Source organism: Agelaius tricolor, unplaced genomic scaffold, assembly GCF_023055355.1.
Source record: "Agelaius tricolor isolate 1412-34295 unplaced genomic scaffold, bAgeTri1.0.p SCAF_1, whole genome shotgun sequence".
In the NCBI taxonomy this organism is placed as follows: Eukaryota; Metazoa; Chordata; class Aves; order Passeriformes; family Icteridae; genus Agelaius; species Agelaius tricolor.
Window position 1 is genome coordinate 61,711,823 of NW_027269261.1, and position 27,083 is coordinate 61,738,905.

Consider the following 27,083-nt stretch of genomic DNA (forward strand, 5'->3'; position numbering starts at 1 on the left):
ACGTAGCTGCAGGAGAAATGCAGCTCTGCTGCAGATCACTACTGCATACCTCATATGCCTCATTCATTAGCCCAGTCAGAAGCAATTACAAGAAAGCCATTCAAATGCAAAAGGCCTCTTTAAGAATGCTGTCATGTACAGTTTCTATGCCATAAGGGAGAATTCAAATATTGATACATGGCACCAGGACTATCTCATTTCTCAGTTATGATATTTCTTCCTATTTAATTTTAGAGCACTGTTCATTTGCATGAAGCGCACAATAGTAATCAGAAATAGCACCCAGGTTAAGAATAGAATGTGACCTTCAGGTCACCGAGTCCAAAGACAAAAGAAATATAAAAACTTCCCTTGATAAGACTGCCCCATAGACTGTCACATGGCTTCCTTCCTCTGCCTTCTAGTTCCAAGTCACAAACAAGGTTTCAACTCCCTTTTCCTCTAGAAGTCCTATTAAACTTCTTCCAAACTCTAACAGCCCTTGCTGAAATGCTTAATTTTTTTGTTTTATATTTCAGCTGTGGAACAGTCAGAGCACTGCAATTTTTCATTATCAAAGGAACATTCTTAAGCCCAGTGCTGTGACAGGCTCCTAATACAGACTTATGATTTCATACTAACAGGGCAGAGCCACAAGAAGGTGTTAAGGCAGTTATATCATACTATGCTAACAGAATGCCACCCACAACTCCACATTGTATTTTTCATCTAGAAATTCAAATTTTATTTTCTTTACAGGCTATACTTATACATTTCTTGAACTTCAGATAAACTTGGATGGATGGAGAGTAGGGAAAACAGATGACAAAAACTTAGAATGTAGAATATTCTCAAGGCAGGTATAAAGGCTCTTTGAAGTACACGCTGCTGAAGCTTCAGAAGCTTCTGTCCATGCATCTACTCCATTGACACAACCTGACACAATAATCCACATAACTAAATTGTCCTGAATCAGCTGAGTTTGGCTCAAATTCACAAGAAAAATAAGAAAAACACTCTAGCACAAGTGAAAGGCTGGCAGTGCAAACAGCAGCAACACTTCTCTATGAGTCCCCATCCCTTTCTGGAATGGGTCAGTGTAACTGTATAGAATGAAATTCACACTATAAATAAATGTAACAATTTGTCCCTGATTCAAGCCTATAACACTATCTCAAAAAGACCAAAAAAAACCCAACCAACCAAACAAAAAACTCCCAAAAAAACCAAACACCACTAAATAAATCCCAACAAAAATTAAACAAAAACTCAACCTAAAAACATGGGGAAAAAAGATTGTTACTAAAAATGAATGGTGTACACAAGATTGGTTATAAAATGTATGAAGCTCTCCACAGAGTTTGCAAAGTGATAGGGTAGTTTGGGATCGCCAGGATCTCTGCATCCCCACAAGATAAAAGTTTTGTGAGAACATCTGTCTTTTTCATTTGTACAAACTGGTAATAAGCAAAAAGAAAAACAGTAACTGGTACAATATATACATATTAAGACAAGTGAAAATTTTCTTTCTTGGTGTATTGCAAAAGGATATTTCATGACACTTCATGATTTTTTAACCACAGATTTATTGATTCTGAGTAACCATTAATTATGCAAAATTAATAATTCATATTATTCAAATTTAAATTCTATAAAATATGGCAGATAGCTTCCTTGAAGGTAGAATGGCTGACATTATCTGAAGACTGGGTAGACAACTTGCAATTGCCAGAAATTAATTCCTGTACCAGAGTATTGACTTTTACTGTACCATTTTGTAGATCAATTCTTTTTTCTAGGGAAAGAATTTTGTTGCTTTCTTGTCCAAATGATGCACTCATCTATTTTTCTCACTTTACATTTACAATTACAAAGAGTTTCCCTATTAGCTGTTAGGTGTGTGCTATTGGTTTAGGGTCCTAAAGAATTCTATAGAACTTATTAAATGTAGAATTAATTTATCACATTTCATTCAAAGCAGAAACAGTGTATTCCTCTGTTTTGCAGGTTCAATTCATTTTTTCCTTTTATTCACCCCTTTCCTTCTTCCTGTCTACCTTCCTTATGATATTTTTTCTGACAGAAGTTACTTCAGACATTTTGTCTAGATTGCTCAATCAGTACTGTCCACTTTTCATAGTCTTTTTTAGGCTTCACACCCTCTCTAAATTTACAGTGCACACCTAAAGGTGGCACATTTAATATACGTTTCCAAGACACATTTATTATGAAGTGTGCTGGAGAAAACCTTGATTTCTAAGACAAATCAGATGAGAAGATTATAGACTGAAAATAATTATTTTTTGAGATCTTGCCTGTGGAGTTGTGCAACAAAAAGACACTTGATTTGCAATCTTAAATCATGCCTCCCTTCTAGTAATTTATGAAGCAAAAAGAGGTATTGCGATTCAGATGTGAAGTGCCTTAAAACACAGACTTGGCTTTTTTCAGTATACATAAAATCCACTGAATCAGAGACAAGGATTATATGCACTGGCAAAGATCCAAGGATAAGAAAAGAAAAAATTCTTTATAGGAACCATGCACATCTTCATAGTAGGATGACCAGGACCTTTGAAAGGCACATTAGAACTCTTCATTTTACATTACCATGGATCACACTAAAATATTACATGAGGAAAAAAAAGTATGTTAACAGAATTGGAAAGAAACATAAATTATTACCATTAAATCTGGACAAATGTGGGACTTTTTGTCAATACAATCTTCCTAAATATACTCCAACAGAATTCAATCAATAATGTTCTACTTTCTTTCTTCATTACATTGATTCTTAAATAATACTTCTTTTCTGTCATCCAAATGACTGCATGGAATCTGATAGTAAGATGTTCTTCATTTAGGCATTTTTCTTCTGCTGCTTAGCAATTGATTCCTGCTTTTCAGTAGCAGACCAACAACACTGGCACTTATAATAAGGTTTAGTAAAGTCTTAGACATAGGATAGTACACAAATCTTTCCAACCTACCTGCAATACTAGAACTTTGCATGCTTCAGCAGATTCACCAACCGTTTGTCAATATTCTTGTAATCATTACTACTCTTGATTTATTTCACAAAAATTAGTTAATTTATGATCTAAGATTTATTTCTGTTTTTCTTTCTTTTGCACTATACAAACATACAATATGTAATACAGCAGACACTGAATACCTCTGTCTGTTCAGGGTTCACCAGTAGACATTATTCTCTGTGACCAAAGGAGAGGTCTCATTTGCCAGTTCATCTGTGAGATTTCCACATACACAGGACCAGCACGGCAAAAGCAATTTGAACTCAAAAACGTTGGTACAGTTGTGGTGACCACCTTTTCTTTTCTACAATGCAAGTCTGAAGTCTTGTAAATCCAGGAAAAGGAAAATCAAAACTATCTTTCATCATGCTCTGCTCATCAGGCCTAAAAGGATGATCTATGTGCATTCTGCTGTCTACTCTCTGTAAAGGCACATGGAATGCTGTGGGATGTAAAAGTGGAAGGCAAGGCAGCCTAAAGGAAATTTTAAGGTCCTGTTCTCATTTTTGTGAGCATCCCTATATTTTTCACTACAGAATCAGTGAATAAAATATACAAAATATGCAACTGTATTTAAAAAGTATGGGGACCAAGGAATAGATGTGAGATATAGTCTGTTTACCAAATGAAGTGCCTTACTACTAGAGACATCATCCAGTTTTCAGGTACTCTTTACCTGACTGGTAATCTGGCTTTAACAGGAAAGGTTAAACCCACCATACTGTCTATACATTGATGCATAGAACATCCTCTTTCAAGCTGAAATATCTCTGACTGAATAGAAATAAAAGCTCAGGCCTCATATGAGAAATGAGAGACCTATTTCACAAAAAAATAGACACTGTCAGACACCTCCTCTAACACCTGACATTTGGAAGAATGGCTGCATATGGCAACTTCATCTGAAAAACAATATAGACACAACAAATCAAGCACTATGCCAAGAATCTTTAGATTTGGACTGCAAGTCAGCACCTACATGTGCTAAAAAGATACTGAATTTAATTTTTCAGCACTGTACCTTTTCCTATTCATTCAGGATTCTCTCCTCCACTCTCACATTTTTCCCTTGTATCTTTCCTGTACTAGAAAGTAGTCAGCCTTCAAGGTAGCGGTGGGAAAGATTGTTTGGATTGCACAAGAGGATGCAGAATGATCACCCTCCTTCATCCCTCTCTAAGAGAAGTCACTACCAATCATTATGCTTAAACCCACTTTAAACAAAAAAACTAATCTTATTTTTGATAGTATTAAAGTGCTTAAGGTGTTTGGTGAATACTTAGTGTGTTCTAGTTACCTGAAGCCTGGAGGTTTTTATATTAGGATATTGAACATAGCAGCGTAGTTTGAAGATTAAAATTATGCTTGTCATTTGCTCAGCGATGTAATATGTGCAGCTCTTCACCATGAAAAATGAGAATTATTTTGGTTTCTATTCTTTTGTAATTTTCCATCTCTTCCCCTAAATATGTCATCCCCCATACAATAATGATTTTCTCAGTGTAGCATTTCTAAACACCAGCAGATCCCTCAGTAACTGCATGAAGCCAAACAACTAACATTTCAGAACACTTCAAACTAGAAGGCTTTTTCACAGCAAGGCCAGTGATTGTGATACACAAATCTCAAGCACAAATCACTTGAAATTATTCCAAACAATAAATGAAATACTTTATTCAGGTGGCATTTGATTGAAATTTGCTCTTACAGATATCACAATATAATTTGATGCCTTCAATGCTTCATTTGTGCCTTTAGGTTATACTGGATAAGCAAAACCACAGCTTGTAACCTACACAGACATGGCACGATCCTTACACATACATTTCATAATGCACAGCAGTTCCGTGGGGTTGGTGAAGGCAGAAAGAAAAATGGGAGTTAAAATGAATTATACATTAGTCCTCCAGCATAAGTATGGGAGTGACATTTTGAGTCAAGGTGAAGTCAGGAGGTGAGCAAAGTGAAATACAGACACTTGGCTTGTTTGCTGCAAAGTTTCAATCATTCCACTTGCACATTTAAGTAAGTTACATCATCTACAAGATGTGACAAACTCTACAACTGCAGAACAGAAAGACCTTATATAACCCTGAAAGGCTGTTAGAAACATTTTCCTTCCAACAGCAAATGTACTACTGTGTTTAAAAAAAAATCATTAAAAGAAAGTGACACAATGAAAGTCTTGTAGAAACATATGGAAAAATTATATTATTCACAACTCCTGAAATTAAAAACTACATAGAGCATATTTTAATATAAATGGCATGGAATTACAGATTAGATGGCAGGTAGATAACATGGACCTGATAAACTCATATATGTATGAGTTTATGGACCTGATACCCTCATATAAGCCCTGATAAACTCATATATGTATGGCCATAACCTCAAAATATGTATATACTTCTTCAGCTGAATTGTATTTCAGAGTAACTGTATGTACTTCCTGATTATAACCATCCAAAGGCACAATCTTGAGGTGAACAGAAACACTGCGGCTTCAAGAATTTCTGTACTTCACACATAAAATACAATATATCATGGCAAAAATAACAGTATTAGAGAACAGTGATATAGTTCCAAGATGTGAATCATGTGCTGCAAGGCAATAGGATTTAAGAAAAAATAGGTTAAAATCATAAATTTCAAAATTACAACCTTTTGACTAAAGCTATTAAAATCAAGACTAAAATATTTTAAAAACTGAAGGGAAAAACTAAGGACATATCTGTTTGCAAAAACTAAGTGTTGTTCGAAACATCTTCCAAGTAAACTGTAATTTACTTCTGTGCTAAAAACATTGAAAAATGGCAGAAAGGGAATTTATGTGTTTGTGATCTGGGCCATGCAAAGGTTGCTTTAGTCCTTCCATTCATCCTGGCCCTACTTCTCAGAGAACAACAGCTTTTCAACTCTGTATGTGACTACCATCATCTTCTGTGTCAGGCACTAAAATAAATTCAAGTTCCCCCTTTTCTAGGAGTTCCTAAAATTTGAAACACAATTGTTCCTACTTGCTCATTTATTCTGTGAAGAGTTAACAGTGAGACAAGCCACCCGGCATTTGTGTCTGTTTCTCTCACAACTGAATGGCAGACCCCTTCTGCTGACTCTATTTCCATTCCAACAAGCACACAGTATTTAGCAGGTCAGATTTCATTTTTCTGCATAGATAAAAATGTTCTAGCATACTAAGGAAGACCATATGCTGATATATAAGTCCCTCCAATTTAATTTAAATAAACTATTGTGCACTTAAATGGGATTTAGGTAGTCAAATGATCAGTTTTGATTCTGAAAGCAGCAAAATGGCACTTTGACACTGCTCAGAATGCCCCCAGTTGCTGGTCAAAGCAATCAGCATTTCAAACTGCACCATAAATAGAACTGAAAAATGTATGATATTTTAAGCATGACTGCTTTGGGCTACTTACCTGGCTTCTGGGTATTGACTGAATAACACAGCCTCAAAGCACTTCATAACAAGACAAGCACAGAATCACAGGTCTTGGACTTCAGCCTTTTAACTGCTCAGGAGTTTTCTTCCCCTACACCTTCACAATCTATGTAATACTGGCAAGCAATTTTCAGTCTTTTACTTAACTTTACTATTACTTAATGGAAACTACAGTAATTCTCTGAATACTTGACACTTACAGGAACTGCTCAAGAATTAGATTAGGCTTTAACTACCATATATTCTGTTTTAATGTAGTTTGCTTAATATATAAAATATCTCCACAATTCCTTGAATACCATGCTTAATAAATATATTATACTTGAGCAGATATTGAGCCTCTGTATAGATTGCTACATAATTATATAAATATACATTTACATGCTTACTTAAAATTAACACGATTTTATAAAACACCACAATTTTTAAGACAATATATAGACAGTGAGTCCAGTGTCATGAATACTGCTTGTGCATGAAAACTGTTGCAAATGAATACACATAGTTTAAGCCAGAGCTGTCATGTATCAGCCAAGTTATCTTTCATACAGGAGTGCCACTGAGATCCCATGCAGAGAAATACACTTTATCTGTACTTTCACAACACGCCTGCACTTACCACCACTCAAATACAGGAAGGAAGGATTTATCTGTACTCTATTGAATTGTTGATTTTGTCAAATGCAGTTTAAGTTCAGTGGAGTTCAGCTATAATGTTCAATACTTCATTGACTGTAATTGCAGTCATTCCATGCTCCCAAAAAGCCAGTTTATGTAACATCACACGTAGCTCAATATTCTCCATGACAAAGTCTAGCTATTCTAATCTAAATTTTATGTGAGTTTTTAAGCCTGGATATTTTTTACTCTATGAATATATATGTCTTTTCAGAGACCACAGAAATTTTTTTAATATGGAATTGAGTGTCCCATATTTTTTAAAAAGCTTGTTAGAGCACCTTAGATACAGACAAAATATATGGGACATCCCAGATAGCACATACAGCAATAGCACCCAGAGGAAAAATAATCACATATACCTGATACTTAAATGTCGAGACAGATCTACAGCATGCAATAAAGGTAACTTCTGTCCATAATAGACCTGTGTCATTATTCACAAGCCTTTAAGAAGATTTCTAAGTTCATGTTCCTGAAATTTTTACTTCTCCACCAAACTACAGCCATTCATCTCTTTAAAGATCTTGCCTCCCCTAAACGCCTCACAACCCCAAGCTGCAAGTAATTTCTCATGTTTTCTTGAATCAAGTTCTGCATCAAAGGAAAGTGGCCATTAACAAGTTCTGTACCAAGGGAAGGTGGCTATTAGCAGATCACAAATGTCATTTCATGAGAATTTACTGGGGTTTCAAAAAATTTCTCTTTACAGGCTGCAGAAACTTAAAACTTGTTTCCCTGAGTCTTTTGATGAGATAAAGGTATTATTAAGGTACCTTCTTTCCATATCTAAACAAAGACTTGGGCACCCGTAAAGCTCACTCATTTTTCCCTATGTAAACTAGTTTGTCTATTAAATTATCTCATCCCTCTATATCTGACAGAGTTCAGCAGAATAGAAAGCTTGAAACCAGACCCACAGTTACAGAAATTTGCCTTGGAACTTCATCTTGACAAATCTTGCCTAATTCACTAACTAATCATGTGTGTAATCTGCAGGCAAATCAGTGTAACATCCTAGGTGCTTCTACTGTCTCCCTGTTTCACACTCTTATTTTTAGGGAATTAAATATCTAACCTAGTGAACATTCTGGGCTTAAACTGTAAGATTTATGGTTTCTTGGACCTCATCTTTGAATATATAATGGAGGATTTCTATAACAAATAATTTTCAAGTCATTTTCAGATAGTAGAGATGGAGAAAAGAACATCAAGGGGAAAAAAAGAGAGAGAAAATTACAGAAATATAAAGATGTAAGCAGCATTAGTTTGTCGTACTTTGGTGTTAGAAAATAAGTTCCCAGACCAAAACCCAATAGCTTTTTAGAAAGTATAACAAAATCAAAGGATTAAGGGTAAAATCCTCTTGAGTTTGATTTCCAATGCAAGCATAATAGACAGGCTGTCTTCGCCTGTTATTTCCTTCATGCCAAATGCTGAAACACCACAGTGGACCAGTGCCTGAAAGACTCCAAGACCACCACTGTTGCATCTAAGCCTGAATTTTTCTTCTTTGCTGAAGAAAACCATACCTGTTTCAAAATTTTAAGCCTAACTACATTTGTATGTAAGCTAAGGCTTCCCTCATTCATGAAAAGAGACCACATTAGAAAGTCAGATCCAGAAATGCTGCAGGCTTCCAAAATCTTGAAACAGCATCCAAGCTCTCAGGAGCACAAACAGTAAATCAAGTGTCCACATGCCCACTGGGACCTGAATATTCTTTAAAAATAGAGCTGTGGCTCTTTGATCTAATTAAAAATTATTAAATTCTATAAAAGTCTTTAAAAACCAAGTATCTGGCATTCATCTGGCTTTAATACACTCATTAAAAATGTTCACAGTTCTCTGCTGCTCAGGTAACTTTATATGTGTTCCATATGCTGCAAGTTTAAGGAAAGGCACCACAAATACTGCCTCTCCCAATATTCAACATTTTCCTCAAACCTCTGCAAGCCAAATATTGAGGCATGCTGAAAAGGCATTTAAATTGTGCTAGCCCACTTGCCACATGTACTGAAAGAACCCTCTGCAGGGTATGTAACATCAACATTTACCTCCGAGTCATGCATAATTGCAATTCATATACTCAAAAGGACAGGCAGATTTCCTAACAGTTGTTTGTCATGTCTGATGCTACTGAGGGAAAGAATCTTCTGTTGCTCAGCTTTGGATTAAAAAGTACAAAAAAATCTCAAAGGAAAACAGCTACATTATATTTGATTTATTGAAGTTTCAGTGACAAGATTGCCAAGTTCCTTTCAAATAGAAGTACACAAATCTGGCGAGGTAGTAAGCATGAACCACACCTATTCTCTGAAGGTAATGGAGATCACACACAGCTGCTACTTTCACAATATTTGGGGTTTGTCATGCTATGCAAATTGTTGTGCAAAAATTTCCATTTTACAACATAAACTCATGTTTTCAAAAATCCTGATCATATCCCGTGCCCTTTGAAAAAACAGAAAAGAACTGAAGAAACTTTACCACTTTTCTTCAGAAAGCTTTATAACAAGTGGTAACTTGTTAAAACACAATCTTTACAAGGAACCTATTTTAGATCTTACATACCAACCCTGCTCCCCAAAAAACTATGAAGGGAAGATTCCACTGGGAGTGGGGAGGAAAGTATGGGAATACCCATGAAAAGTCGTGCACTGGTGATGTGTGTTCTAGGAGATTGATTTATAGCCCTGTTTTTGCAAATTCAGATGTCTTAAGGCTGGTCTCATAACACAGAAAATCTCAATTTTAAGACATCATTGCCTGGCATTAGGTACTATCTTTGCCTTATAAATACAGGAGCCAAGTTCCAGATATGATGCTAATTTCTTGGGCTATTTATTTTTCAGAAAGATAGAAATCAAGTAGTTGGAAAAAAACTAATCAGCAAACTTTGCAAAATAACACTGGAAAATCTTTCTGCTGTTGGGAGTTCCTAGGCATGTGGTTCTCACTACATCAAATCTGCCGTGTTCTTATGCTTTCTTCCCTGACATTGTAATCCTGATATATGGAATATTTTACAGACTTCAATTTCCTGACAGGCATGCAGAATTCTCTGCACTATCTAGATAGGTCAAAGTAAATTATTATAGGATGAAAAATATCATTTTGACACTGTTCCACTATGAGAGGAACAAGGGTTTCCTGCTCTTATCTTCTCATGGGTTTACAAAAATCACAATCATACCTATTTCTTGAATTTGGCTTACATGTATTCCAGAATGAAAGCTTGAAATACGCTTCCTTTTCCTTTCATAATAGCAATCTTTAACTACTATCACTAAACCATAACTACAGCTACAAGTAGTATTCTACAGATGCAATTTCTTCACAGAAAAGCTGACTTGTACAGCAAATTAAAACCATGTCTTTTTAACTCTCAGTGAATATAGCTGTGCAATAAAATGGCTATGGAAGACATGGGTAGTTGGTTTCTATTGCCAATTTTGCTACTGAAAATTTTAGTTCTGTGTCTTCGTACATTGTATAAACTTTGTTTGCCTGCAGCACTTATAGCAAGCTATAAACAAACTATGGTCATCATGTATTACTCAAAAATGACAGCACAAAAGAGAAAAAGCAAGCTTTGAGTTTTTCAGAGTAGGTCTCAGCTTCTGACTTGTTCTAGTTCTGGCTATTTCAACTTCACTGCCAGCAATACTACAAGTATTGCTCATTTTCTAAGACTTCAGTTACTGTCACCTCCACCAAGTAGTACATGATTCATGAATTTTTACACTCTTCCACATCTAATAAAGCATCAGAAATATAATTTTTGAAATAAACCAGATAGCTTCAGTACAGAGGACTGATCCATAATTGTCCAAAAGTATTTAAATATGTGATTTTCAACTCCTAGGACACTGGCCAAATGCCAAACTACATGAGAAGGAGAGGGAAGGACTAGGCATTTTCACACTTCTTACTCAACCTGTTCTCCTGAATTCTTGAATATTAATTTGATCCAGAAATCAAAAGGAAGCATCTCCCAGTTAAGGAGACTAGTCTAGTCTAGTCTTTCAACATGAAAAATATATTGTAACATCACCAATATTTTTTCTCATTACTATTCTTTCTTTGCCTTTCTATCTAAACAATATTGGTCTCAATTGCTAATCATATAATCCACTATTCAATTACATTAGCTCTTTCTTCATGACCTCCCTTTTTTCTAACAGTAACAGGGCATAAGGCAAGGAAGTAAAGCCCCTAAATTTGGGACAGTTAATCTCTCTATTTAGATCTCAGCAAGCCTCCTTTAGAAGAAAAATGAGAGGATCCCAAACTTGTTCTCTGATGTTCTGTATGAAATAAAACAACTCTGTCAATGACTGATAGAACAAGTCCCTAATTAAGCTACATGCTGATGTTAACTTCCCCCAACACTTCATGTCTCAGTGGCTCAGTTTTCTGAGGTAGCTTTCTTTTCTTGGTTATGTTCTAGAAATGCCATACTGAGTTAGAGAAATACAATGCTCTTCTAGCATAAGAGAGCAGCAAAACTTACTTGTCTCTCTACAAATGTAAAAATCCTTAAGTGAAATGGGGGGAATACTGTGTAATACTACATATTTTAAAGCACAAAACCACCAAAACTCTCTCAGTGTAATTAGGAAATGTAGATTTTGGAATTCACGTCTCAACATCTAATGGAAGTCTGCCCAGACAGGAAAAAAGGAATGAAAGAGACCAACTCTTAGTATTTTTATTTATAAATTCTACTTAGCCCTCAGAAGGAGCAAAATGATTAATTTTATTTGTTCATACTAAATTTTGCTGTTGGAGTTAATTCTTCATAAGTAATCTATTGTATATAATTTTAAATTTTTTAAAAGCTTACTTTGAGGAAGCCTAATCATGTTAATTACATCACCATAGTGAAAAGTTTTACACCACTGAAGAAACATGAAAGCAGTTGGTTGCCCTGAAGATGCTGCTTTGAATAAAAGTATTTCTGCAGATAAACGTAGCATAAAATAAGACATAACTGCACTTGAACTAAACAGTCATGTAAACAGCAATTGCTTACCATTTGAAAACAAGTCTACACACAAAAATGAATATAATGTCTTCCCTTTTGTGATAGGGAACAGTTAATCACAGATTACAGGACAAATAGGGGTAACAGAGAGCATCCATTTATAACAGAGGTTGATTTTGGATCCAAGCTTGTTTTATCTGGCATATCAGCAATACTACAGGAAACCACACTCAGATTAGAATGCATAAGGTTGAAAGATTCACAACGTTATCAGATTTCCCATGCAGTATGCTGTTGCTCTGGGAAGCGTTCTAAGACTGGTAAGAAAAGTCAGATGCAAATCTAGGGCATTTTTTTAACCTTTATTTAAATTTAAAACTTCCTATTTATGTTGTTCAAATATCCAGTTTACAAGAGTTTGTTATCAAAGGCAAAAAAATAGGCTGTGACCTGATTTAGAAGGCCACTAAACTTCTGCATCCTTCATGCATTACTTGTCCTTCTGGTGCCTGACTCTGCAAACACTAAGCATTCCTCTAAAACAATAACTGGATAACTTTCAAAAATCCCATACTGAGCATGTAGAACAAGAACACTGAAAGTGTACTACTCTTAAATAAAATTCAGTATCTCTATTTACACAACTTTGTCTAAATAAATAGTTCAGTATCTCTATTTACACAACTTTTTCTAGGGCTTGCTTCACCGTTCTCTCCATGCCACTGAGGATCACCTTAACACAAATACCACATTTTAAAACCACATATTCACCATGTTGCTATTTTTCTAGTCAGCTGATACACATGGGGCTAATAATCCATATTCACCAGGACTGGAGTAACAGAATACGTGTGAAATATATATATATCTGCGCATCATGGCATGCATTGCTTAAAAAGCGTCAGCCAAAAGAGTTTCTGGGAACATTGTGCTTGAATACTCCTATCTGGGAAGGAAACCTGACCCCAGATTCTCTCAAGCAGATTAATTACAGATTTTAAGGAAAACAACAATCCCTGATCACATATTTCAAATAACTGAATGCAAGAATATCCTGACAAGAGAGCCTCTTTCTTTGTAACAACATATTTCCAAGAGAAGAACTACTTCTGTTTCCAGGCCTATTAAAACAATCCTCTTGAGTCTTTTTTATGAGACTGAAGACTGAGGCACAAACAAATTATTCAAGGTGTGTGCACCTCATTTTTCCCTTTCAGATCTTGAACCAAGTAAGCTTCCAGATCCAAGGATAAGTTTGTGGGTAGAGGACATGAACCTGCTAGATTTAATAATATCACTAGAATACTAAAATTAATTCAGTATACCATTATACATCCACTGTATAAAAGCACACTGTACTTATCTAAATAGCAGTTTACAGACTTCATTTATGAATGTGGAAAGAACAGCTTAGCTCACCTTCCAAGTACACATCTATTCTAGACAGAGACAAAAATTTCAATTGAATTGAAGTTATGCAGAAACATTCAATAGAGAAAGGAGATGAAGTATAACAGTGATATTGGAACACAAAAGGGCTTCTTCCAAGGGTGGGAATTATGATCTGTCTCAAGTCAAGGATGTTCTTAAGAACACTATTTTAAAGAGCAAAGTGCCTCAGAATAGCTACAATCTCCTTACTTGTTTCTCCTTACAGTCTCTATTGCCACAGCTAGGTCACGTCGAAGGGCCATCTGTTGGCTTTAAACCACATGCTCTTTATCTCAGTCCTACAACCACAGTCTAGTATCAAAAACACAGATTTACTCAAAATTGCTGCCAAATTCTGAAAGCCCTAGATAATTAATTTGGTTGGAATTTTAATGCATCTCGGCAATAGGCAGTAATTCTAACCATTATATATGTTGCATCTTAGCTAGAGCAACATACATTGTGATGAAGCTTAAGTTCTCTGATGTACAGTAGAGCACACTAGGGACAAAAATTCAGTTAAGATTTTAATAAGAGAGAACATCCATTAACTGGAGATAAAATGTCAGGGTTTTTTTAAGAAGAAAGCTACAAAGATACTCAGGAAGTAAACAGCTTGTGTGTGCTTGCCAATTTAAAAACAAATATATAAATGTAAAGCAAATATATTAATTCACTTTCATGCTAATTATATTTCCTAGTGGAAACTAAGGATGAGAAGTATCATACCTTAAAATCTCTTTAGGTCCAATAACACTAAATACACTCTTACACATTAAATCCACCTTAAAATCTAATAAGGTGTCAGATACAATTAGCTCTGCTAATAAAAATTAATCAGAATTCTTTTAGAATAAGCCTTTAAAACCTTGAGCTTATTTCTTAAGACACTTTATCCAATAAAGGCTGAATCCTTTGCTGAAGTTTCTAAGCACTGGTAAAAATTACAAGAATTATTTCTACATAAAGAATTATATTACTGTTTGGCATTACTCCTCGTCAGGTTTTTCATAAAACACAGAGACACTCATAAGTGCATATGTAGGAGTGATTAATGTTTATGAAACAGAACAGTGGGATTCCAGAAGTACCATATGATGACATGTCAATATTTTGATCCTCACAGACTTAGAACAGCTGTTTCTTCAGCCCAGCTGATACAGTGAAAACATCTCCAATTCGACACAGATAAGTTTAACTCCTAACAAAAGAGACTACTATGGATCTGTATATGTAATTTTAAAGAACATTCCATTTCCAGGATTAGTTTATCTTAAATTTTTGGTTTACTGTTAAGGTATTGCTGTAGAGTCAAAGGATCTGATACAAAGATAGAAACACAGCCTCATTTAAACAGGAAACAACACTAAATGCTTCTTAATAGCTCTGTGTAGCCACTCACTCCCTACTTTTCAACTACAGCTAATGCTTCAGTTTAACAATACATTCTGACACCCCTGGGACCCTCTGTTCCCTCTTGTTCTTCCAGACATTGTAGAAATAAATGGCTTGCACACAAATACGTTCAGCAGAACAGCAAGACAGAACAAAATGTTACATTCTGTGTTGTATACTTCTTCCATAATGACTTGGAATTGAATTCTTGCCAAGAGAAAGTCACCAAGAATTTCACTGTAATTTCAAACAAACCTAACTTTCCTCTAAAATGAGTACATATCATACAATTTTACTTACATTATTTCAACCAACAGCAATAAAGGAAAACCAAGTAGTGATTGAGAGAAAATTGTTTCATTGGACTCTCTGTGGATTTGGTTTAACAGGGAATACATAAATTCAGTTTCACTTCCAGAAAATAATTGTAGAGGAACTGTCATGCTGTACTCAGATCCTACATTTTTAAACTAATTTCAGAAGTGATTTACATGTCTGCTATGCAGAATATAGTGGCTTTTTAATACAAAATTTAATAATTACTTGAGTTTATTAAACTGATTGAAGAAACTAATTTAATCTCATTCTAGATTGTCTTAATAATGTTGACTCACTTTGAAACTAAATGATGTATTACAAAGATACTTAGGCAAATTAATGGATTCATTCATCAAAGGATTTTCAGATAATTAGAAGTATTTGTTTTCATACCTTTCACCTAAATTTCCTTTTAATTCCCAGAAATTAAAAGGACAAGAGTACTCTACAGGACATGAGTAGCTTAAGAGAGTGCTCACCTTTTATGGACCTTGTGTGAAGTCACACTGCACCTGAGTAGTATAAAGGCTCCTACAGGCACATTTTAACCTGGGGGTCTGTCAGGTTATCTGAGGCACACACTGCTCAGCCACTCAGCTTCTCTGGCACAAAACTGATTGAGTTCATGCAACAGTTACTGGGAAGAAAAGTCTCTGTTGTCACAACAGCAACATGAGTGTTGCTCAGCCTAGAGCAGAGAAGCTTACATGAAGACCTCATAGAAACCTTCCAGGATCTGAAAGGGACCTACAGGGAAGCCAGGGATGGACTCTACATCAAGAAGTGTAGTGACAGGACAAGGAGTAATGGGTTCATACAAAGAGGAGAAATTTGGTTTTGATAAACTTCTTTACTGTGAGGATGGTGAGGCACTGAACAGGCTGCCCAGAGAAGTTGTGGACGCACCACATCCCTGTCTGTGTTCAAATCCAGTCTGGATGGGGCATTGAGCAACCTGGTCCAGTGTCCCTACCCCTGGCAGAGGTGTTGGAACAAGATGATCTTAAAAGTCCCTTCCAATCCAAGTCATTCTGTGATTGTTGCAGCAGAGGAAGAGAGGCAGTAGTAGAAAGCCATATTATGCGTGTTAAGCAGGAGTTATTTTCACTTTGCAACAACTCACACAAACCTATATTTATATAAACTATAAATCTATTTAGGTCTTACTTTTCCTGACTTATTCAAACTGCCTGTTCAGTGACACCTTCTGTGCTGTGCTTCTTAATGTTTCCAGGCATAAGTCTTTCCATGAAAGTATTTACAAATAAAATTAAGGAAAAGTGCGACACAGAATTTCTTGCATGAGAAATGTGAAACAGGTTTGTTTCAGAAATACACACACAAGTGGATGATTAAAGCACAGTCTACATTCAACCAACAACACATTTCACCATTTTTTAAGAAGACTGCCTACAAATTACCCCATCTTCCACAGAGATGGTGAAATAAACATGAAAATTGATGGTCTATAAATGATTGCATGTAGAACTGGAATTCCTGATCAGTCATAGTAGCTTAGATAAGGCAGAACACTTGCTACTTACTGGATCTTTAATAACTGAGTTGTAAGAAACTAACTGAATACTGTTTAGCTGAATGATGCATTTTCTCATGTTAAGTGAAGAAGAGAAGACCACTCTAAGAATGACAAAAAATTACTGAATAGCTTCCAATATAACTAATGTTCACATCTATCAATTCAATTTAAGACTAATTCCAACCCATACAGGTATACAGCTTATCAAAATCTTTATGAATTTTTCCATAAACTGAGTTTTTTCCTTTTTCTCTGTGAAATCATAGTTTATGATACTCAGACATATTCTCAACTGCTCTTTTGAAAACCCGTGTCTACTATTATAGCCCTTATTAATATGTCTAATACACACTCCTTGACAGTCTTTTTCTCCATATAACATAAAAAAACACTCCGGATCTTGCCAACACAACACATTTATCCATGTATTTACTAATTCTATACTTTAATATGTCTACAAATGTATTCAGTTCTTACTCTACAGTTACAAGTTTACCATGGGAGGCCTTTTTAAAGATGAACATCATATTTGCTCCCTCTCCTCTAATGAGGCTGTTCATATAACCTGTTCAACAATCAGTTGCCATTACTTTATCAGTATTTTCACACCAAATTCTTTACAACCTTCCCCAAGCCTTGAATTCAAATACCTATTTTTCCTAGAGCTGTTGAGCTGAAAGCACACCTCAGCTTTAATTTGTATCAAAGTTGATTTCACAAACATTTTCATGCTACCAACAAATTCTATACCCAGAGCTGATAACTTCATAAATCAGCTTTTCTATCCTCCTGTATCTGCTGTTTAGATCAAAACCCCAAGGATATTATCTATGTTTTCTATAATGCTAAACACAACCAGAAATTACTGTATACCTTTCATTAGTTTGCTCATCACCACAATTTTTCTCATCAACTATTTTATACATGTTATCCAGCACCCTATGACTTCTGCCTATATGGCACTTCTATCTTAGTCCCAAAGAGCCTGGAATATAAAGACAAGGTTTCATGTCAGTAAAGGTTAATTCCTGAAGCAAAAAACTTCATTTCTTAGTAGTAATCTCACTGAATATCTAATTATTTTTTATTTTTCTTTTTACAGACAGGCATAAATAGTCTTGCCTCCCAAATTTTTACCCTCAAAAAGTACATTGTGTTCCTCAATGTTTTCTAAAATGAGCACCAACAAGCTATATATGTTTCTGTAATCTCACATGTATCTGTAAGCTATGTGTTCAAATGAAAAGTCACAAATTACTAAAATAAAGCCCAGATTTTATAGATAATGAAAAACAGAAACACTTTGCAAAAACTATAAACACAGTTTTGAACTCTGTCCAAAGTAATATATTAAACCAAGCACCGATCTGTCTCTTACTAGTGGCACAAATGCAATATTATTATTTTGAGTGACATTATGGGGCTTCATTGAGGTGCAGGCCAAAAGCAGACCGGCAGAACAAGTAGCTACACAAAAACTTCTTTATAAGAGAAGTTTTAAATAGATCTTTTGGGACAAATATATACTGCAAGTGGAAGCAAAGTACTGTACAGACAGCCTTCAGACGTGTGAGCGTCATGAAGAACCCAGACATTAGAATGAGGTGCATACATTGACTCCTTTAGATATTATTCTCTAAGAAACACAGCCAAATTTGAAAGCATGAGTGTACTAACCCTGACCAAAGGATAAGGCTTATCCTCAATGAATAGACAAATGACTCAGTCTAACAGCTTGAGTTCCACTTTATTCTTGTGAGACAGTGTCTCATTTCACCAAGAACTGACTCAACCTCTTGATGCACATGATGATGATTATGGTTATTGTTTCTTTCCCCATCACTTTCATATGCCACAAAAGTTCTTTCACTAATTAAACTATGAGCTTCAAAGTCACTTTTAAATAACTCCTACCAATATGGCAGGCAGATTCAGTACCTTTTCTCCTCCAGTTAGCAAGCTATGAAGTTGATACTATTTAAGCATTTAACTATTAATTTTTCTGGCAAGTTACTGTCTTACCCTCTATGTCAAAGCTCCAGTGGGCTGAAGAAGCTGAAGCTGCATGCATAATCAATGATTATAGGGCATGCATGTAAAGGCTTCCCACTTACTCTGAATTTAGAAAATATTTCTCATATTTACTACATAAGCATACCAAAAGTGACACTTACAGACCCTAATTCCACACAACACACAACCTTAATACAATGGAACTAATTTAGAAGGCTGCATCCAGCTGTAGAAAGACATTGTGCTTAAGAGAATAATTCAGTGTGCATATTACAAATATATTTTTCAATTAAATGTGTGGGTGTTTTTCCCATGTTAAAGAAAACCTTTTTGCGTGAGGATTCAATCATCTTTAAGAAGGAATGATTAATATAAAATAATCTCCAATTCTACCAAAATCAAAAATCAATGAGAAATATACTCTGGTTTATGCCATGAACTACATGGGGGAATCCCTATATTCAGAGTTGGGGTGTTGCCACAATTGTCATGAAAGTTGACTAAAAAAGTGATACACAGGGATGAAATAGGATCAAGAATAGCTTTTTTTCTGGTAAAATTAACTAATTCAGCAGTGTTAATGATGGCTTAAAGTTAAACGTAAAAAATGTACTTGTGGTGGTGTGCAACCTTTTTGATGACATGACAAAAATTTATGCATAATTCACACAGTCGAATTAGATGTGCAAGTGCACGACATCCCAATCACCAGCTCTGGGATTTGCACAAACATACTTGTTCCATTCCTGGTGGTTCCACATACCAGATTCAAAAGCCCTGTATTTTTTTGCCATGTCACTTTGTCCTCTTTGAAAGGCATGGATTTCTTCTTGTTCCGTAGAGCTTTGTGGCTTTCAGAGGAATCCAGACTACTCACATTATCACCATTGCAGAAGTGCTCAGAAAATGCACAAAGTAGTTATCACTGCCACACAGTCTTTTATCATACATATTTAGAAACACAGTGATATGTAAAAATAATGCTATTTGTTCCTTCTCCCAGTCTAAAAGTTATTCAGCAGAAAATGTATAGCAGTAGTTCTGCATTCCCTGTGCCAGGAAAGTTAATATATAATACAATCCTTAACAGTAGTGATTACCCAGACACTTTTGTGGAACAGGATTACAGGCTGTTGACAAGTTAGTATAAAGACAGTAATAAATTGCCACATTCAGCATCTCCCATCAAAACCTAAAGCCAGCCTGAGTGAAAGTGGCATCAAAAACTCTCAGGGTTCATCTAAGAAGCAGGTGTGTATGTAGAAAACCAAATTAAATCCTAAATAAACTCTTACTATCACCGGAAGTGTGCAGAGAAACAGGGGTTCTGATTTCTTTTTCTTGCACCTCCAAACTCCTGATTGCCAATCCCCAGCATTGCTTCATTTTCCTGTAGCAGTGGGAAATACATTACAGTATGTTTAGAAGCATTCTTCTAATTCTTTCTAATTGACCTTGAAGAACACCCCCACTTACTGGGGTAGGTGAACAATGAGAAGATATAGTAATTTGCCACTAAAAGCAATTGATATAGCTATAAAAATAAATTTTATATAATATTTTGTTCACTTTTAGGTAATTTCTTTTTTATTACATCCTAAGTCCATGAATCATGACAGCAGTACATACACGTCAGTGGGGACAGAACAAGGCATTGTAATGGTATTTGGATAATCCACTCTGCAGGAATGTTCATTATTCTTCCTGAGCTTTCACAAGAGTTCCCTGGCATAATGCTGCTACAGCTGCTTTGCAGTCTAATGTTATTACAAGGTCTGATTCAAAGACAATGTCTGCTAGAGGAATCTGGCAGGGTGCAAGAGTCCTATGAAAATCCTTGTGACACTAAGGTGTAACTAATGGACACTGAACTGCTGAAAAAAAATGTGAGGAGTAACAGTTATTTGTTTTGAGTGTTGCAAGAATCCTGAGTGATCTTTATTATTTGTCAGTACAAAAATCACACAAATTTCCAATTTTTTCTGGAAATCTTATAATTTTTCTAATAAAAATAAACCATTAAAAAGTCTAATCTCAACCTTACCCACAGTACAGAAGTGGTGCAAAATACCATTTTCTTCAGAACGTCACTTATCTACATGTTTTGGATTGAAGAAAACATGAAAACTGCAGAAAAACAGAAACTATGAATTGGCTATCAACTACAGTAGCTGGTAAAAGGGAATAAATAACATGTAGTCATCAGCAAGAGCCAGCTCATGAAAGAGCTTTATTGGCAAATGCAAGGAATTCCCTTTCCTATTTCAAACACATGGATGGAATCAATATAAAGTTTAACAAACATAACATTTTGGTCTGTATTCTACATCTGCAAGCAAGATTTGGTCTGTATGATTGCTAGTGTGGCCTGGGTTGCTAGTGTGTGACATATCAGTTCACACATTCTAGACAGAACTCTTGGTTAGGACAAAAATATCCAGTAATTAAGGAATTATTGTCTATGAAAAAAGTTGGTAAAGAAAAGGAGATCATTAGGTCTGCACACTGGTTCACATTTGCATGTATTTGTGTCCACAAGGCATCACCACCATTCCTGACCTGTAAATATGAGGAGTCTGGACTTTGGGGGTGGGGAGGAAGAAAGGAAAAGGAAAAGGAAAAGGAAAAGGAAAAGGAAAAGGAAAAGGAAAAGGAAAAGGAATGAAAGAGAAAAGAAAAATCCACCTTGCACCAGAAATTCATGCTGCCTCTTATTCCAAAGTACTATAATCTCAAAAAACTGTCAGTCCAAGTAGCTGGATAAGAAATTAGAACATGTGTGGGTGGATTCCTTCCTCCAGCCTGAATTAATTAAAAATGATTGTTTGCTGTATTATTTTAAAGCGGATTTTTGGAACAGGTTAAAGAACCACTGTTCTGACTTTAGCATTTCAAGCCTAATAAGAGTGACTCATGTAAAAAACTTGGAGGAAAAATTAATACTAAGGAGGTTAAATATAAAGTGCGTCTTACCATCTTATGTTCTTATTTGTTGCTTGGAGAAATTCACACATTCTTGAACAAGACCTACCTCATTCGTGGTTATTTCTAGTTAAAGAATGTACACAAAAAACTCATGTCTCCAGTCAGTCTGGGCAATTCTGTCTATTTCTAACACCTTAGGCTGGCCCTTTACTACTTCTCACATTCTAAACCTTAAACACATATTAATTCCCTCTGCTTTCACTTTCTCAGCCAGTTATTAAACTATAAGAAAGTGATATGGACAACAGCTTTGAAGTAAAAAGCTAAAAGCAATTACAATATATATTTGAGAGCAGCATTTTGGGGCTGGTTAATATCTGAATAACTGATCAGACAGCAGTAAATACTGCTAAAGAGTTGCTAGAACTGATTGTGATCTTGTACACATACATTTAAATAAATAATAATAAAAAAGGAAAATAAATCATAATTTCCAGATCACAAAAAAATTTATCTGCCAAAACATTAAACAGCATACAGACCGTGAAAATGGAACATACAGAATGTACTATACTGCAGTACCCCTTCAGTGAAAAAGGCTTGTTACCTGTTATAAAATCCTGAAGCTAGATTAAGTAAGTCCTTTAAAAAAAAAAAAAACTTACACAGAATTTTATGCATTCTATTATGCCAGCCCTCCGCAACAGACACATTCTCCTTCATATTTTTGTAGCCAGAGTTCTACACATGTTGACTCACAAGAACTGCATGGGTTAGATAATGGCTAAATTCTACCTTTCTTCTTGCAGAAGATAAAGTACTTTGGGACTCTTTCTCTTTAATAGCTATTGACTTTCAGTGATCATATATTAAAGATTTTGCATTGTTTTTATATTTTCTGATATTGGGTAACAGAATCAAAATTTATTTAGGTGAGAAAAAGCTGATAAACAATCATCTAAGCCTTCTTTTCTCAGGAAAGTAGAATGCAAATTTACCAACTAAAACTCTTACAAGCTCTGTTCTCCAAATACAGCCAGCACAATGCTTTGAATGTTTAAAGGCCATCAGCCATGATGGAAATGCTCTCCATTACAAGATTAGAGCTGGGTGGTGTTGGTGAGTTTTGAAATTCACCTTACTGCAAAGAAATCCCTATGAAGAAAGAGGAAACTTGACTTCTGCTTTTACAGATTACATAAGCAAAGCATCTGGGGTGTTTTTTTGTCTCAGGAAAGAGAGAACCTAAGTCTACACACATTCTTCATTCTTAGGATCTGAAATACTAAACTTATGTCCTATTAGCCTTGTCTCTTGACTTTTCAGAGCATAGGGTACAATATACACACAGGTTTGTATGTGGGAAGGAATCTTTTAAGTCCTAGTTACAATGACATAACACAGAGAACACAGTTTTGAACCAAACTCTCCAGAAACTTGTTTTAAAATGTACACCTACAGAGAGACTTAAAAATATTGACCTGCCTGACACCATCCACTGCCTAACAGACGGGCACTAGTCATATCCTGCTGATGTTCACCCCTCATTTCTCTTTCGAGTGAGAAATCTCACTCTGACTTTATAAGCATCCTATATACATCACCACTTGGAGTCAACTTACACTTCCTTCCACACATGCTAAAAGCACCTGTACTCCATGAATTATCTCCATTGATGTCAGCAGCTGACATTACAGATCAAGTTACTGTGCAGTGCATGTTCCTTAGCCTTGTCCCTTCTATTCACACCTTTCACAGACACATAGCTTCTGCTCCCTCTCATAACAGATATTAAGATCCTTTTACAAAATGCATGAATTCAAGATCAAAAGAAATTTTACTTTACCTACTAAATTACTACTATTTTGGTTCTCTCCCGTTCCACACTGAATAGGATGAACTAAGGTTCAAGATCCAAAGGAACATTGCACAGCACTTCAGTCAGTTTACTTTAACTGCAAGTTATGCATATCTTTAAGAAACACTGTTGAAGAATGCACATGCCTTTCTGGTTCTGATTCTTCCATTTTCTGAGAAATTGCACTGGTTTCAGCTTGGGTAGAGTTTATTTCCTTCACAGTGGCTCACATGGGTCTGTGTTTTAGATTTGTGTTGAACTCAGTGATGATAATACAGAGTGGTTTTTGTTATTGCTTAGCAGGCCCTACACAGAGCCAAGGCTTTTTCTGCTTTTTGTACTGCCACGCTTGTGAGGAGGCCAGAGGTGTAGAGGAAACTGGGAGGAGACACAGCTGGGACAGATGACCCCAAATAACCAAAAGGATTTTCCATACCATATGACATCATGCTCAGCATATAAAGTGAGAGGAAGAAGCATGAGATGTTTGGAATGATGGTGTTTGTCTTCCCAAGTAACTGTTATGTGTGATGAGACCCTGCTCTCTTGGGGATGGTTGAGCACCTGCCTGCCCATGGGAAGCAGGGAATTAATTCCTTAGTTTGTTTTGTTTGCCTGCAGAGTTTTTATTTTACCTACCAAACTGCCTTTATATCAATCCATGAGTTTTCCAGCTTTTACTGATCTGATTTTCTCCCCAGTCCTGCTGGGACTGGAAGGAGTTGAAGGCGTGAGTAAGGGGCTGTGTGGTATTTGGTCATTGGCTGGGGTTAAACCATGTCAGAAATTCTGCATGACTATTTAGTGTTCAAAAAACAAAAGAACAGATAATATGCGTAGCTAAAAAAAAAAAAAAAAAGGCCCCAACAACAACAAAAACCAGCTTGAAATTAATTCCAGGTTTCTGACCACAGTAAGTCTTCTAACAATTTAAAAAGAAAAAAAAAATTAACCACAAGAACAGAAACAAAAAAAGAAATACAGACTGTTCCCATCTTTGAGGTGCAAAATGTTCTTGAACTGTTCTGTTCTATAAAACAACATGGGAATTCATTGTGATGTCTCAAGTACTGTTTTTCAAAGCATTGCAGCTCTGTTACATAATTTTGTCCACAGGCATCCAACTGGTGCTAACAATTTGTAAGTCTCCAACGTTATGGTTATTACCAAATAACATTTAAGTCAAAAAACAAAAGCTGTAAGTCTAAAGATACAAAGCACGGGTGCAGTAACATTCTTGTACATGTTAAAAATCCCCCTGGACTTCAGTGAAGTCAGACTTTCCTAACTTTTTGCATTACAGACGAGTTCATTACCTCTTTGTCTGTAGTGGGCCACACAGTGACATCTACATAGTGCTAGCACCTCCTAGCAGCTCCAACAGATCTTAAAAAGAAATTTAGAAGACAGTAAATGGCATAAAAATTTGGCAGGCCAGGACTTGAATTCAACTGTTAAGATTAGAAGGTCCCATCACCACATTAACATTTAATTAAAAGTCCTAGGATTCTTCATGGAATTACCAGAACTCACTTATAATATAAGTGATGCAGCAGATGAACACCAAACACACCCACTTCTAATTTAAAAGGGAAATGTTGAGGTTAAAGGAAACCATGATACTGCAGAAACAAAAGGACATTCTCTAAAAGTGTCTCCGTGTATGTGTGTGTGTGTGTGTGTAAGAGAGCATACTAAAAGAAATGCCACATCAGTATTAGCCAAAAAGAATTAATTAGGGGAAAAAAATAAAAGAAGAAATCAGCAAGAAGAAAATGCATTTTGTACTCTATTTTAAATGCTCTACTTTTAAAATCCCAGTCTTCAATGTTTACCAATAAGCCATCATCTAAACACAGTCTAATTCTGGATGAGTTTTTATCCACACAGACATTTGATCAACTGCCATTTATTCTCACACAGTAAAATTCATATTAAGGAGTCAGCTGCTTGAGACTTTTTTTCATGAAATGTCAGTGCATCATGTTTTCCGAAGTAAACCCTAAATTGTAAAAGTTCCTAATCCATAATGTTCACCCTATTATGTGACATCAGGGTCAAAGGAAAGATAGCCGTTAATCCAGGGGTTTGAATTTATTTTATTTTGACACACCCACGGTATCTTCTAAGTGAATTCATTTCAGCTAGGCTAAAAATGTTAAGAGCACAAATGTAAGCACCAGAAGGAATATTGTGGGCTGAAGAATGGTTTTAAGGATTTCCTATGAGAGCTGAGAAATTGACTAAAGTTTATTTCTCCCATACCTGTACAACACCTCTTTTGATCTTTCCACAGCACACTAACTGAAAAAGCAAACAAAAAAACCCGCCCTTATAGTGTCAACACACCTAAACACTATAATGCATGATAATGGTATGTCTAAGACATTTACTACCCATGCAGGATACAATTGATTCCGTTCCCGTTCCCGTCGTGGTTAGTTTTGAACAGAAAAGCTTAGTGACGAGCTAAGTGCATCAAATTGCCACCTGAACTAAAAGCAGTACAGGCAGCCCACACGTGTTTTACCACAGCCTATCAAGCTTCCCCTGTCACAGAGATGCCAGCAGACGGGCACATCCCGGCGGGAGGAGGGATGCCAGCAGATCAGCCCGTAACCGTGTGTGTCGCTTGGGGGGCCAGGTCACGTCCTCCAGAGGTCCCTCACCCTCACGATTTCCCCCTGCGCGTCCAGCCCATCAGCGCTGCCCATCTGCGCTGCTCCGAGCCGGGTGTGTGAGGGAGCGGGAATTGCGGCGGCAGGCGGGATGTGCCGGCCCCGCAGCGCAGCCCCGCAGCAGCCCCTCCTCGGCCCTGCCACCGAGGGACCAGCGGTGGAGCCGCCCGCCGGGCTGGGGCTCGGTTGTCACGCTCGGTCCCTGTCCCTTCGTCCCTCCCGTGCCCACCAGGACTCCCGAGCTGGCGGCCAGGTCGCCTCCCCCTCCGCGTACGCCGCGGTCCCGGCCGGGCGGGCGAGGCTCCCCGCTCCCCTGTACCTCTTTGCGGCGGCGGCGGCGGCGACGGCGACTGGCCTCGGCTGCCGAGCGCCGCCAGCAGCAGGAGCAGCGGCAAACTTTCCCGAGCCATGGCTGCCGGGCAGCCCACACGTCCCGCCGCGGGACGGCCAGCCGAGTGAGCCGCAGCCGCCGGGAGAGCAGAGGAGACCCCGGTGCCCCGGGCAGGCAGCGGGGGAGCAGGACACACCCCTGCCCCCCCTCACACACTCCCCTCCCCGCCCCGCCGCCGGCCCGCGGAGCAGCGAGCGGGGCCGGGGGCAGCGAGCGGGGCCGGGGGGCAGCGAGGGCTCGGAGCGCGGCCCGGGAGCAGCCCCCGAGCCCCGCGCGTCCGGAGGGGCCCGGAGGCGCCGGGCCGGGGGAGCAGCGCGGCTCCAGGATCCAAGATCCAGGCTCCAGGCTCCGGGCCGGCACGAGGCGAGGAGGGCGGCACGTGCTTGCCCGACGGC

The 27,083-nt window shown here is 37.1% G+C and overlaps 1 protein-coding gene across 2 annotated transcripts in view; it reads right to left on the reverse strand.

The window, feature by feature from the left end:
• LAMA2 (laminin subunit alpha 2) overlaps window positions 1-26,767 on the reverse strand; it is a 335,107-nt gene extending 308,340 nt beyond the window's left edge. For both annotated transcript variants that reach the window (XM_071437013.1, XM_071437012.1), the window contains exon 1: window positions 26,617-26,767. In XM_071437013.1, coding sequence (XP_071293114.1) covers window positions 26,617-26,707 — 91 coding nt within the window. In that variant the 5' untranslated portion in view covers window positions 26,708-26,767. The remainder of the gene's footprint in view (window positions 1-26,616) is intronic.
• Between the last annotated feature and the right edge of the window lie 316 nt (window positions 26,768-27,083).